General features: G+C 40.5%; 1 protein-coding gene across 2 annotated transcripts in view; it reads right to left on the bottom strand.

Moving 5' to 3' along the window:
• LOC126236767 (GTP-binding protein Rhes-like) overlaps positions 1–13036 on the bottom strand; it is a 470896-nt gene that overhangs the window by 214944 nt on the left and 242916 nt on the right. Inside the window, exon 2 of one of the 2 annotated variants that reach the window (XM_049946341.1) lies at positions 4302–4351. The exons of the other annotated variant lie outside the window; for it this stretch is intronic. Within the exon in view, the coding sequence (XP_049802298.1) occupies positions 4302–4326 (25 nt within the window). The 5' untranslated portion in view covers positions 4327–4351. The remainder of the gene's footprint in view (positions 1–4301; positions 4352–13036) is intronic. 2 annotated transcript variants of the gene reach the window in all.

A 13036-nucleotide genomic window follows, 5' to 3' on the forward strand; every position in this document is an offset into this window, starting at 1 on the left:
CAGAATTGAATAAAACGTTTTATTTAATTAACGGAAGGCAATATTTTAAACTGATATTCAATATTCTGTGCAAAGCAACTTAACCCAGATTGAGCGAAACCGCACGATCAGTATTAAGAATTCGGCTTGATGTAAGTTCCAAGTAAACGTTCAATATCAGCTAATTTTGGACTAAATGTTGTTGTTGCGGCGGTCTTCAGTAAGCAGATGGATCCCTACCCAAGTCTCTTCATTTCAACACAACTATTGCGACCTACATCCATTTCAAGTTGCACAATGCATTCAAGCCTTGTACTCCCTCTACAGTTTTTACTCCCACACTTCCTTCCACTATCGAACTGATGATTCATTTTTGCCTCAGGATGTGTCTTTTCAATTGATCTCTTCTTTCTGTCAAGGTGATCAAAACTTTCTTCTTTCTGCAATTCCATTTGGTACATCCTCATCAATTATTCGATCTACCCAGTTAATCTTCAACATTCTTTTGTAGCACAACATTTCTAAAGTCTGTAGTCCTTCCTTGTCTGAACTGTTAATCGACAACGTTTCACTTCCGTACAAGATTGCACTCTAGACATATCCCTTCAGTAAAGTATTTCTGACACATAAAATTATGTTTGATATGTTAACACATTTATATTCTTCAGAAATACGTTTCTTTCTATTGCAAGTCTTCATTTTATATCCACTCTACTTCGGCCAACATTAAATATTTTTCTACCAAACAGAAACTGTCACCTACTAATTTTACTGCCTCATTTTGTAATCTAATTATCTCAGCATCACCTGATTTGATTAGACTACATTCCATTACCCTTATTTTACGTTTGTTCATTTTGATCTTCTAACTTCTTTTCAAGACACTGTCTGTTTGCTCCGTTCAACTAATTTTACTGTCTCACAGATTTATTTCCTATTCCCTCCTAAATTGCCCTTTCGATATTTATTTTTTCCACAACATATATATATATATATATATATATATATATATATATATATATATATATATATACTTAAGGTAATACTGAATCTGCGAGCTATCTTGCTATGCTGGCAACCTATCTCCCTATCGCAGAAGTTATATATATATATATATATACTGAATCTGCGAGCTATCTTGCTATGCTGGCAACCTATCTCCCTATCGCAGAAGTTATATATATATATATATATATATATATATATATATATAACTTCTGCGATAGGGAGATAGGTTGCCAGCATAGCAAGATAGCTCGCAGATTCAGTATTACCTTAAGTTTCTCCGGAACCCAAATTAATCTTCCTCAAGGCCAGCTTTACCAGGTTTTCGATTCTTCCGTAAATAATTCCTGTCATTATTTTTACCTGTCATAAGTTAGCACTTGCCTTCTTTGTTGTTGGAATTGTTACTTTCTTCTTGAAGTCCGAGGGTATGTCGCCTGTGTCCTATACCTTGCACACCAGTTGGAATAATTTCACACTGTTCAGTTTCTGAGTTAAGAACACCACGTAAAAATATTTTTTAAGTCTCAACATGACCACACTAATGTATTTTATACACCATAGACCAAAATACTGCTAACCCTATGACTATTAATTGTGAGTCGCACCTGTTTCTATGCCCTGAGCCACCTGAGCCACCACAGAGAAATATTCTAATTGTAAAAGTCCCGCTTCACGAAAATGCCTAGCCATACGGTTCACACCCACCTGCTAGTTTAGGAAAATACTAGCAGTTTTCCGGCGCCCAGACAGGCGCAGTTATATCCTCGAACTAAAACTACACTGCCTTGTATGCCTTCATACAACCGTTGTAATTCGGAGGTTGTATCAGTGTTATAATGTACTATACGCACCACCCCTCAGCATTACTATCCTCTCACGAAATACCAGTGGCGTTTTTTTATTACATTTTATTACATTTAAACTACACTGAATCAAAAAAAAATACTTAAAATGAATATGCTAATGAGATACTCAGAGCTTTACAAAAAACGCAACTCTTATGAGAACAGCTACTTTAGGAGATGGATAATCACGAGTTCTCCTTTGGTGTGATTATTTACAGAGTAAAAGATGCGTTTGCCCTCATCTTATTTGTCAAGATCATTCTGCTCGCCCACGAGGAATATCGAATGATCCGACAGCTGTCTATTGCCATGCCTTGAACTCGCAGCGCACGAATGTATGCAAGTGTAGGCACGCGGCAGCATGCTTACGATTGTCTATCTGAAATTCAAAGTTCGAATAAAAATTTCTGCTGTCACGCAGGCCGTACAGCAACCAAGAAGAATAATCTCGCGGTTTCTCTTATTAGATAATAATTTTAACAGTATTTAGAGGTTGAAGCAGTAATTAAAACTGCTATTGTGTGTATAAAGGAGACAAATTATTATGCGTGTGCTGTTGGAATCTATCAAAACTACTAACCGAGACTTCGGAATGGGTCAGTGAATGGTTATGTTACGTTCACAGTCAATACGAAAACATGTGTGCTTGCATTGAGATGTGTGTTTCATCGGTCCACGAAATCTGGTGTTTCGAACTGTGCACAAAATGTTCAGAAATGGAATATACTAACAAGGAATCCGAAGGAACGCTACAATTTAACTTGAATGTGATTCCGATATCTTCAGGTTAACAAAAATGTGAGGTTAAACAAGAAAGAACAATTAAAAGCAAAGTTTTTTCACCACTGGATATTCGTAGCACTGATCCACAAGTACAGAAAAATTTGGCTGCTTAGATCCTTTGCAGTTAGCGTCTTTCTCTGATCTCGCGAAACACCTATGATCAAAGACAGCTTTACATCCTTGCGTTTGCAAAACTGACAGAAAATCGCAACATCAGCTTACGTCTTTATGCACGTAATAGAGTAATTCACTGTAATTTATTAATTTGAAGAATTATTTCACAAATTCTCCTGTCAGCTAATGTCTCTGTAATTAACAAAAATTTGGATGCTGCTCTAATTGAAATTGCTACCTCTGGTTGCGGTTAAGAGATGAAAAGTTTCAGAGGTTTACTCAAGAGTCAGGAATGTATTTCATGCTCGGCCCCTCTCTCCATAGGAAACGGGCACATTCCATTGAGAACGCTAGACTGTAGTGGAAAAACCGTGACCGAATTCAGATTAATCTGTGTAAACATACCGTAGTCTCATCTAAAGTCTAAAATATTTACCGTATTACAGTTGTCATAACGTCAAGGACACTTTAAGGGAGAAGCCCCTGTACTGGAGTAAAAGTGAGTCTGCACGTTAACTTTTACTGTTAAATCTCTGAAACTACTAAAAATACGATCAAGGAAGAAAAGAACTAACGTTATCTTTGCATAACATTGTAATTTTGTAGCTAATATTATAACATGCTGATTTCTATTCTTATCTTAGCACTAAAGCTATAACTCCACTCCATGCAATTCCATTTCATACTTGCCTTAGCACTAAGGTTGTAGGAGAAAGCTCCTGCTTTCTAAGCGCGAGCTGGCCAAATATCTTCCTGTTAGTAATGGTATGAACATGATAAGAATCGTGGTACCTTGTTTATGACAATATTTAGGACACGCACAACGCCCTGTAGCACAAACATGCAGATTTCTAGTCGTGTCTGTGAAGTCCCAGTCAGGCACGCACTGGAAACGCAAACTCGATGGAATCCGTCTTGCACATACACTCCTCGTAGTTTATTCCTAAAATGGCGTTTTTCGACGTTTCATCCTGAATTTCTTACATGAATTTTTTTTCTTTTCCTGTTCAACACGACGAGAGAAGGGACGTGATTTTCTCTACTTTTATCTTTTTTCTTAAAAACAAAATACATACGAAGATTTTGTTTCCTATGTTTAACGCAACATTTCATCTTTCCCTTCACCTTCTTCTCTTAAATTTAAATTTCTATAGCAACAAAACAATAACTTCTGTTTCATTTTGCGCAAGTAAACGTTCCCTTGTGACGCAATCGAAAATCTTGATTTTCATGACAATGTGAAACAATTCAACCACAAAGTAAATCACATTAGTGAGAAAAATGCTATATCGGGCACTTTGAATCTTGTATAATCTGCTGCAAAGGGCTAAAACAAACAAGGACACAAATTTATTTACGGGATCCTGTTCTCTACCAGCTATTGCGCTGTAGGAGCTATGTATTAAAAAACTAGTGTTCGGGGTGCCGAGAAAACGAATTACTAGATCTTCAGGTAGGATGGGAAGTCTACTGAACCTATATGTGCGTCCTTTGGCATGCTAGGAATAACCGTTGCAGGGCACAGTTCAAAAGATACTTCGGTCACATCTGACAGTAATCGTCGACACTCACCGGACTTTGAATCTACGGATTTCATTCCTTTTCGATGGGCAAATTCAACCCTGTAAAGAAAAACAATAAGTGTTATTGATGATCTCTTAGATAACTAGAAAACTGATCTGCTGTTAATCATTACTTATTAATTACTGACTAAAGAAAAGTCTTACTGAGTGCAATGGATAACATTTACGCTATCTTATTGTGCTGCGTTGTGTTCAGTAAGCATGTAAGGAATGTATTTCTTAACAATTTTTCTTCTTTAGGGGCAGCAGCGTAATATATGTCTGATGAGGACATAGTTATTAGAGTAGAGGCACCAAAATAGCTGGTTATAGTAACAAATCTTTATTTACGACAAACTGTTTCGGCATTTACCGCCATTTTCAAGTACGACCAGACTGAAGTGACGTCCATATCACGTCGTTAGTGAACTGTCTTATAACTGTCACTGTTTTAATAAGGGTGGTAAATGGCGTAATATATTGAAAATAAAATGTTAATTACGGTATGACAGTAGTTTGAGAGTTCCACTCTTAGGGCGTTTTATTTTCAATATTTGCGTCACTTATCTTATTAAAATAGTGACAGTTATAAGACAGTTCACTAACGACTTAATATGGACGTGACATAAGTCTATACGTACTTGAAAATGGCGATAAATGCGGAAACAGTCTGTCGTAAATAAAGATTTGTTATTATAAGCAGCTATTTTGTTGAACCAATTCTAATAAGAATGTGTTTCTATCGCAGTGTTGGTGTTCTTCATTCGTTGTTAGTAACACACGACCTCCACTTTGATAGTTTTTGGTAGAAACTGTACCCACGAACTAAAGTGTTATTAACGGTACATCATATTTTAAGAAAGTTTGGTTTTGCAATTTTTTTCAACAGCTGTACCGCCGGTACAGCTCCAGTTCCTGTTTTCCATTAATTAAAATTGTATTTCCAGGACTATCTATTTCATACCCATAATGTCAATCATACGTGCACTAAATTGTATGCTTCCATAGCTCTCTAGATCAGATTAACTGTACTGTAGCTTCTATAGCGTGAACTGCTGAGTTCGGATAATAAGTGCATCATGGGGTGAGCTCTGAATAATTCCACTTAACGTGTCGAAGCGGATAACTTATACAGGAGTACTTGTCTTGAGATAGCCTCAGAACACGCGACGTGTGTTGGTAATGCAAACGAAGAGAGGGAATATTTGAAATATGATTCAGGTCAAAACGGCCACCATGCAGAATGCAATGTATGCTTTTGTTCACTGTCTGATAAACAGTTTTAACCTATCAGGATATTATGCTTAGGCTGTTATTGATTATGTCTGAATTAACGTTTCACCGAGAAGAGATGGTCCAGCAAGATGTGAGAAATTATTTCTGCAAGAAGTGATTTTTCATGCTTTCAAGACGGACCTTTTGCAAATACACATCTCGGGTTTGCGCCCAATAGCATTGTGTAAGTCGCGCAATATTTCATCCAAGGCCCCGTTCGACATCTGCAGAGCCGATATCAGAGCATTTCAGAGTTTTGAGATTTTAGCCGTAGCATCGTCCGGAAACAGTCACTTCAAATGGTTCAAATGGCTGTAAGCACTATGGGACTTAACATATGAGGTCATCAGTCCCCTAGACTTAGAACTACTTAAACCTAACTAAGGACATCACATACATCCATGCCCGAGGCAGGATTCGAACGTGCGACCGTAGCAGCTGCGTGGTTGCGGACTCTAAGTGCCTAGAACCGCTCGGCGACAACGGCCGGCGAAACAGTCACTGCCCGCGCGTCGCCTTTCGAATCCCGGCAGGGAGCGGTGCTGTGGTCCATTTAATAGCTGGTTCCGACTATAACACCTTTCCCGCGCATGCGTGGTTCCTGCTCGTGGCCTCGATAAATTTGCATGCCGCTACTCGAAAATCACTGGTCACGTCTTACAGTAGTAGCAGTCGTAAGGACCTGAACATGTCCTTAGTCCTTTCAAAGACTTAAATGACTGGGCAGACAACCAGCATTAAACCTCCTGATCGACCCCAAGGATACAGCGACCTTCAAATCAAAGACGTGCGGCACGACGTCCACATCTGACCCGACTTTTGTCACACGTGAAGCGACAGGCACACCCGTGAAAGCTACAGGTGAGTGTTAGTTCCAACCTACATCTACATCTACATCTACATCTATACTCCGCGAGCCACCTTACGGTGTGTGGCGGAGGGTACTTATTGTACCACTATCTGATCCCCCCTTCCCTGTTCCATTCACGAATTGTGCGTGGGAAGAACGACTGCTTGTAAGTCTCCGTATTTGCTCTAATTTCTCGGATCTTTTCGTTGTGATCATTACGCGAGATATATGTGGGCGGTAGTAATATGTTGCCCATCTCTTCCCGGAATGTGCTCTCTCGTAATTTCGATAATAAACCTCTCCGTATTGCGTAACGCCTTTCTTGAAGTGTCCGCCACTGGAGCTTGTTCAGCATCTCCGTAACGCTCTCGCGCTGACTAAATGTCCCCATGACGAATCGCGCTGCTTTTCGCTGGATCATGTCTATCTCTTCTATTAATCCAACCTGGTAAGGGTCCCATACTGATGAGCAATACTCAAGAATCGGACGAACAAGCGTTTTGTAAGCTACTTCTTTCGTCGATGAGTCACATTTTCTTAGAATTCTTCCTATGAATCTCAACCTGGCGCCTGCTTTTCCCACTATTTGTTTTATGTGATCATTCCACTTCAGATCGCTCCGGATAGTAACTCCTAAGTATTTTACGGTCGTTACCGCTTCCAATGATTTACCACCTATGGCATAATCGTACTGGAATGGATTTCTGCCCCTATGTATGCGCATTATATTACATTTATCTACGTTTAGGGAAAGCTGCCAGCTGTCGCACCATTCATTAATCCTCTGCAGGTCTTCCTGGAGTACGTACGAGTCTTCTGATGTTGCTACTTTCTTGTAGACAACCGTGTCATCTGCAAATAGCCTCACGGAGCTACCGATGTTGTCAACTAAGTCATTTATGTATATTGTAAACAATAAAGGTCCTATCACGCTTCCTTGCGGTACTCCCGAAATTACCTCTACATCTGCAGATTTTGAACCGTTAAGAATGACATGTTGTGTTCTTTCTTCTAGGAAATCCTGAATCCAATCACAAACCTGGTCCGATATTCCGTAAGCTCGTATTTTTTTCACTAAACGTAAGTGCGGAACCGTATCAAATGCCTTCCTGAAGTCCAGGAATACGGCATCAATCTGCTCGCCAGTGTCTACGGCACTGTGAATTTCTTGGACAAATAGGGCGAGCTGAGTTTCACATGATCTCTGTTTGCGGAATCCATGTTGGTTATGATGAAGGAGATTTGTATTATCTAAGAACGTCATAATACGAGAACATAAAACATGTTCCATTATTCTACAACAGATTGACGTAAGCGAAATAGGCCTATAATTATTCGCATCTGATTTATGACCCTTCTTGAAAATGGGAACGACCTGCGCTTTCTTCCAGTCGCTAGGTACTTTACGTTCTTCCAGAGATCTACGATAAATTGCTGATAGAAAGGGGGCAAGTTCTTTAGCTTAATCACTGTAGAATCTTACGGGTATCTCGTCTGGTCCGGATGCTTTTCCGCTACTAAGTGATAGCAGTTGTTTTTCAATTCCGATATCGTTTATTTCAATATTTTCCATTTTGGCGTCCGTGCGACGGCTGAAGTCAGGGACCGTGTTACGATTTTCCGCAGTGAAACAGTTTCGGAACACTGAATTCAGTATTTCTGCCTTTCTTCGGTCGTCCTCTGTTTCGGTGCCATCGTGGTCAACGAGTGACTGAATAGGGGATTTAGATCCGCTTACCGATTTTACATATGACCAAAACTGTCCGGTTCTGTCGCAATAGGCCATCTTTGCATTGGAACTGTAATTTACAAAAAAATTTCTCCACCAAAAATGGAACGACTACATTCAAATTCCAGAGTGTGCTACGAGTGCAAGTGGCTAAGCATGTCTAACGTGAGAAACAAATTTAAATAAGCCTTCCAGGAGAGTGGCGTGCAACAGCAGCAGTGCGGAGTGCATAGGCTACAGCTTCGTACAGGTACCATTCGAGCCCCACGGCCGTGTACGAACCTACATTATAGAATAGGCATAGCTGGACAATCTTGAGCTTAGGTAGATTTAAAGGCACTCTTAATTAAGGAGAAAAACTTGTTTGTGATGCACATTAACATTTAACTTCACATTCATTCCAATTTTAACACCCCAGGTTTGATCTTCATTTAAATAAATCGCAATTCAAATTTCTCTCCCTTTATTTTTCAGGCGCCGTATAAACCATATTTCATGTAGTATGTATAAGAATATAGACAGCATAACATACAGAAGTTGGTGCCGGTCCATGGAATGAGCTCGGTTGGCGTAAGTGGTACGGCGACCGTTCGTGATAAGCGGGAAATCCGCATTCGTGTCCCAGTCTGGCGCAAATTTTCGTATGCCGCCGATGGGTAGTATAGCTACACCCAGAACTGTTGATGCTAAGAGAATTCACCATTCAGCGAATATATTTTAAAGAAATTTTTCAATATTGGTTGCGAGAAACAGCACTTGTCGCAACAATTTCTACCTGCTCAAAAACCCGCTTCATATGAAGGAATGTGGGCTTGGACATACAGGGTGATTCACGAAGACATGCAAATATTTTCAAACTAACGATAAAAGATCATGTAAATGTAGGTCCGCAAATGTTTAGTTACGGAGTTCGGCTAGTAAAAGACATTGCCTGAAATTCAGCAACTTCGCTAATATGAAGCCATCGCACAACTGTACGAGGTTAAAGTAAAGCACGATTTCCATTTATTTTGTCGTTATTGGTCTGGTGAATCTAATGAAACATGTCCCAGACGTGTATCTGCAGCAATTTTCCAGAACATCCAGAGAAGCAAAGAAGTAATTTCGTAAAATTTGTAATTTATTAACTACTTGGCCCAATTTGTTTTTTAAATTCCCGACTACTGCACCAAATTTTCACCAAAAGTTGTAGAGAATTTAATTTTGAAAAAATGATGGTAATAACGTTAACGGAAACTGTATGAATGTGTTCAAATGGTTCAAATGACTCTGAGCACTATGGGACTTAACATCTGAGATCATCAAACCCCTAGACTTAGAACTACTTAAACCTAACTAGCGTAAAGACATCACACACATCCATGCCCGAGGCAGGATTCGAACCTGCGACCGTAGCAGCAGCGTGGTTCCGGACTGCAGCTCCTAGAACCGCTCGGCCACAGCGGCCGGCGTATGAATTTGTCAGATAATGTGTTTTTATTAATACCATAGCATACGTGAATTCATATTAAACCGGGAAAACAAAGCTTAGTGTTAAGGAAATTGTAGAGTGTACATACAGGTTCACAATACATTCACAATAAATGTTCAAAAATGTCTTCACCGAGTTCAATGCATTTAGCTGCACGTGTATGAACAGATTTCGTTGCTCGTTTCAATTTCACGGAGTTCTTCTCAATTTCGTTTTCTTCTCTGGATATTCTGGAAAACTACTGCAGTTAAACGTCTGGGACATGTTTCATTAGATTCATCAGACCAATAACAACAAAATAAATGGAAGTCGTGCTTTCCTTTATCCTCGTGCAGTTTTACGATGGCTTCATATTAGCGAAGTTGCTAAATTTCAAGCAAAATATTTTACTAGCCGAACTCCGTAACTAATCATTTGCGGACCTTTGTTAATCTGAACTTTTTCCTTGAGTTTTACTTGTGGAATAACATATTAAAATGTTTGCGTATTTTCGTGAATCACCGTGTATATGGAGTTTATCTAGTCAGCAATAATCTCTAGAATAGTTTATAAGAGATACGTAGCCTGAATATCGGTCTTCAAGTCTTTGGGTTATGCCCAGTCTTTCCGGATTTCAGCACCGCAATGCCTTTCGCTTCCTTCCAGATCTTAGGGAGTGCGCCCGTGCGATATTTTCTGTTCAGCGTTTGGCCAAGAACCTTCTTCCTAAAATACGCAGCGCCTTGACGAATTCCGCTAGAATTTCATCAGGTCGCTTTTCCTGTTTTCATTAGCTCCAAGGCCTGAGTAATTTTTTCTGTTTCCATTTCCTTTATAACATCCTTGTTGCTTGGGGTATCGAGAAATATATTGTTAAGGTGCCTGGAAATCTCATTCTCTTCACTGTCTTTAGTTGGATTGTGGAAGTCTGTTTCATCTGAGACACAGTTTCAGCCAACATACGGCCGGTGAGGCGCGGTGACAGAATTTCCTCAGCAGGTCCCAGCTCTTCATGGAGGAATGCGTAAAACCTCCATTGACTACTTCCATCTGTTTCCGCTTTCCTCATTCATAGTACTGACCAGTTGTATTGCAGTCTCGTAGTCCCCGATCTTCTTACATTGCTCCATTAGTGTTTCGCACTCTTTCCAAACCCCTCCCTCAGGGCCGCTTTCTGTGCAAGGTTTGTGAATCTTTTGTGGTTTTCAAGTTTCGGTGGTATCCTGTTTATTGCCTTCTCGATGTAGGATCGATATTTGTTCCATTTAGCTTTCCTCAGGTTCTAGCATGTGATAGGTGGCTTTTTATAACTGAGATTGATAGTCCGACCTCTAGAATTACGGGAAAGCGCTGGCTCCATCTCTAATCGTGGGTATATGTAAACTTTTAGCACAAATTTTCAAAGTTATTAAAATGATGCAGTTGCTCACCATCGAATAAATATTTATTTATACGACAGTTCTCTTTAACAAAACAATCACTGTTGTATTTCTGTTCACAAGAGATGACTCCTTAGCGTTTAAATAAACTTAAATATAGGCCCATGTGGTTGCTACCCACATCCTCCCAAGAAATGCCAAACGACCAGTCTGGCATGGGTGACCTTGCCAGGAGCGCAGCTCCCGCCAGCATAGCTCAGTGAATCAATGAAGCACACAAACATCCCCACGACGTGGTAGGCCATGGGAGGAATATTGGAAATTAATGCCAATTAAACGCCATACACGGAAGCATAGAATGTCGATAGTGATAGCGAAATATACAGGGTGTTAGAAAAAGGTACGGCCAAATTTTCAGGAAACATTCCTCACACACAAAGAAAGAAAATATGTTATGTGGACATGAGTCCGGAAACGCTTACTTTCCATGTTAGAGCTCATTTTATTACTTCTCTTCAAATCACATTAATCATGGAATGGAAACACACAGCAACAGAACGTACCAGCGTGACTTCAAACACTTTGTTACAGGAAATGTTCAAAATGTCTTCCGTTAGCGAGGATACATGCATCCACCCTCCGTCGCATGGAATCTCTGATGCGCTGATGCAGCCCTGGAGAATGGCGTATTGTATCACAGCCGTCCACAATATGAGCACGAAGAGTCTCTACATTTGGTACCGGGGTTGCGTAGACAAAAGCTTTCAAATGCCCTCATAAATGAAAGTCAAGAGGGTTGAGGGCAGGAGAGCGTGGAGGCCATGGAATTGGTCTGCCTCTACCAATCCATCGATCACCGAATCTGCTGTTGGGAAGCTTACGAACACTTCGACTGAAATGTGCAGGAGCTCCATCGTACATGAACCACATGTTGTGTCGTACTTGTAAAGGCACATGTTCTAGCAGCACAGGTAGAGTGTCCCGTATGAAATCATGATAACGTGCTCCATTGAGCGTAGGTGGAAGAACATGGGGCCCAATAAAGACATCATCAACAATGCCTGCCCAAACGCTCACAGAAAATCTGTGTTGATGACGTGATTGCACAATTGCGTGCGGATTTTCGTCAGCCCACACATGTTGATTGTGAAAATTTACAATTTGATCACGTTGGAATGAAGCTTCATCCGTAAAGAGAACATTTGTACTGAAATGAGGAATGACACATTGTTGGATGAACCATTTGCAGAAGTGTACCCGTGGAGGCCAATCAGCTGCTGATAGTGCCTGCACACGCTGTACATGGTACGGAAACAACTGGTTCTCCCGTAGCACTCTCCATACAGTGGCGTGGTCAACGTTACCTTGTACAGCAGCAACTTCTCTGACGCTGACTAATGTCAACTGCACGAAGAATTGCCTCGCCCATTGCAGGTGTCCTCGTCGTTCTAGGTCTTCCCCAGTTGCGAGTTATAGGCTGGAATGTTCCGTGCTCCCTAAGACGCCATCAATTGCTTCGAACGTCTTCCTGTCGGGACACCTTCGTCCTCGAAATCTGTCTCGATACAAACGTACCGCGCCACGGCTAATGCCCCGTTCTAATCCATACATCAAATGGGCATCTGCCAACTCCGCATTTGTAAACATTGTACTGACAGCAAAACCACGTTCGTGATGAACACTGACCTGTTGATGCTACGTACTGATGTGCTTGATGCTAGTACTGTAGAGTAATGAGTCGCATGTCAACAGAAGCACCGAAGTCAACATTACCTTCCTTCAATTGGGCTAACTGGCGGTGAATCGAGGAAGTACAGTATATACTGACGAAACTAAAATGAGATCTAACATGAAAGTAAGCGTTTCCGGACACATGTCCACATACCATCTTTTCTTTATTTGTGTGTGAGGAATGTTTCCTGAAAGTTTGGCCGTATCTTTTTGTAACACCCTGTATACTGATTTGATCGGCAGCGCTTGATGAGCACATGAAGTTTATTCTCAAAGTAAATTTACAGATCTCCTGGGAAAGTAAGTTAAAATATCCAGCGTAATGAGCCTG

Source organism: Schistocerca nitens, chromosome 1 (genome assembly GCF_023898315.1).
Source record: "Schistocerca nitens isolate TAMUIC-IGC-003100 chromosome 1, iqSchNite1.1, whole genome shotgun sequence".
Lineage (NCBI taxonomy): Eukaryota > Metazoa > Arthropoda > Insecta > Orthoptera > Acrididae > Schistocerca > Schistocerca nitens.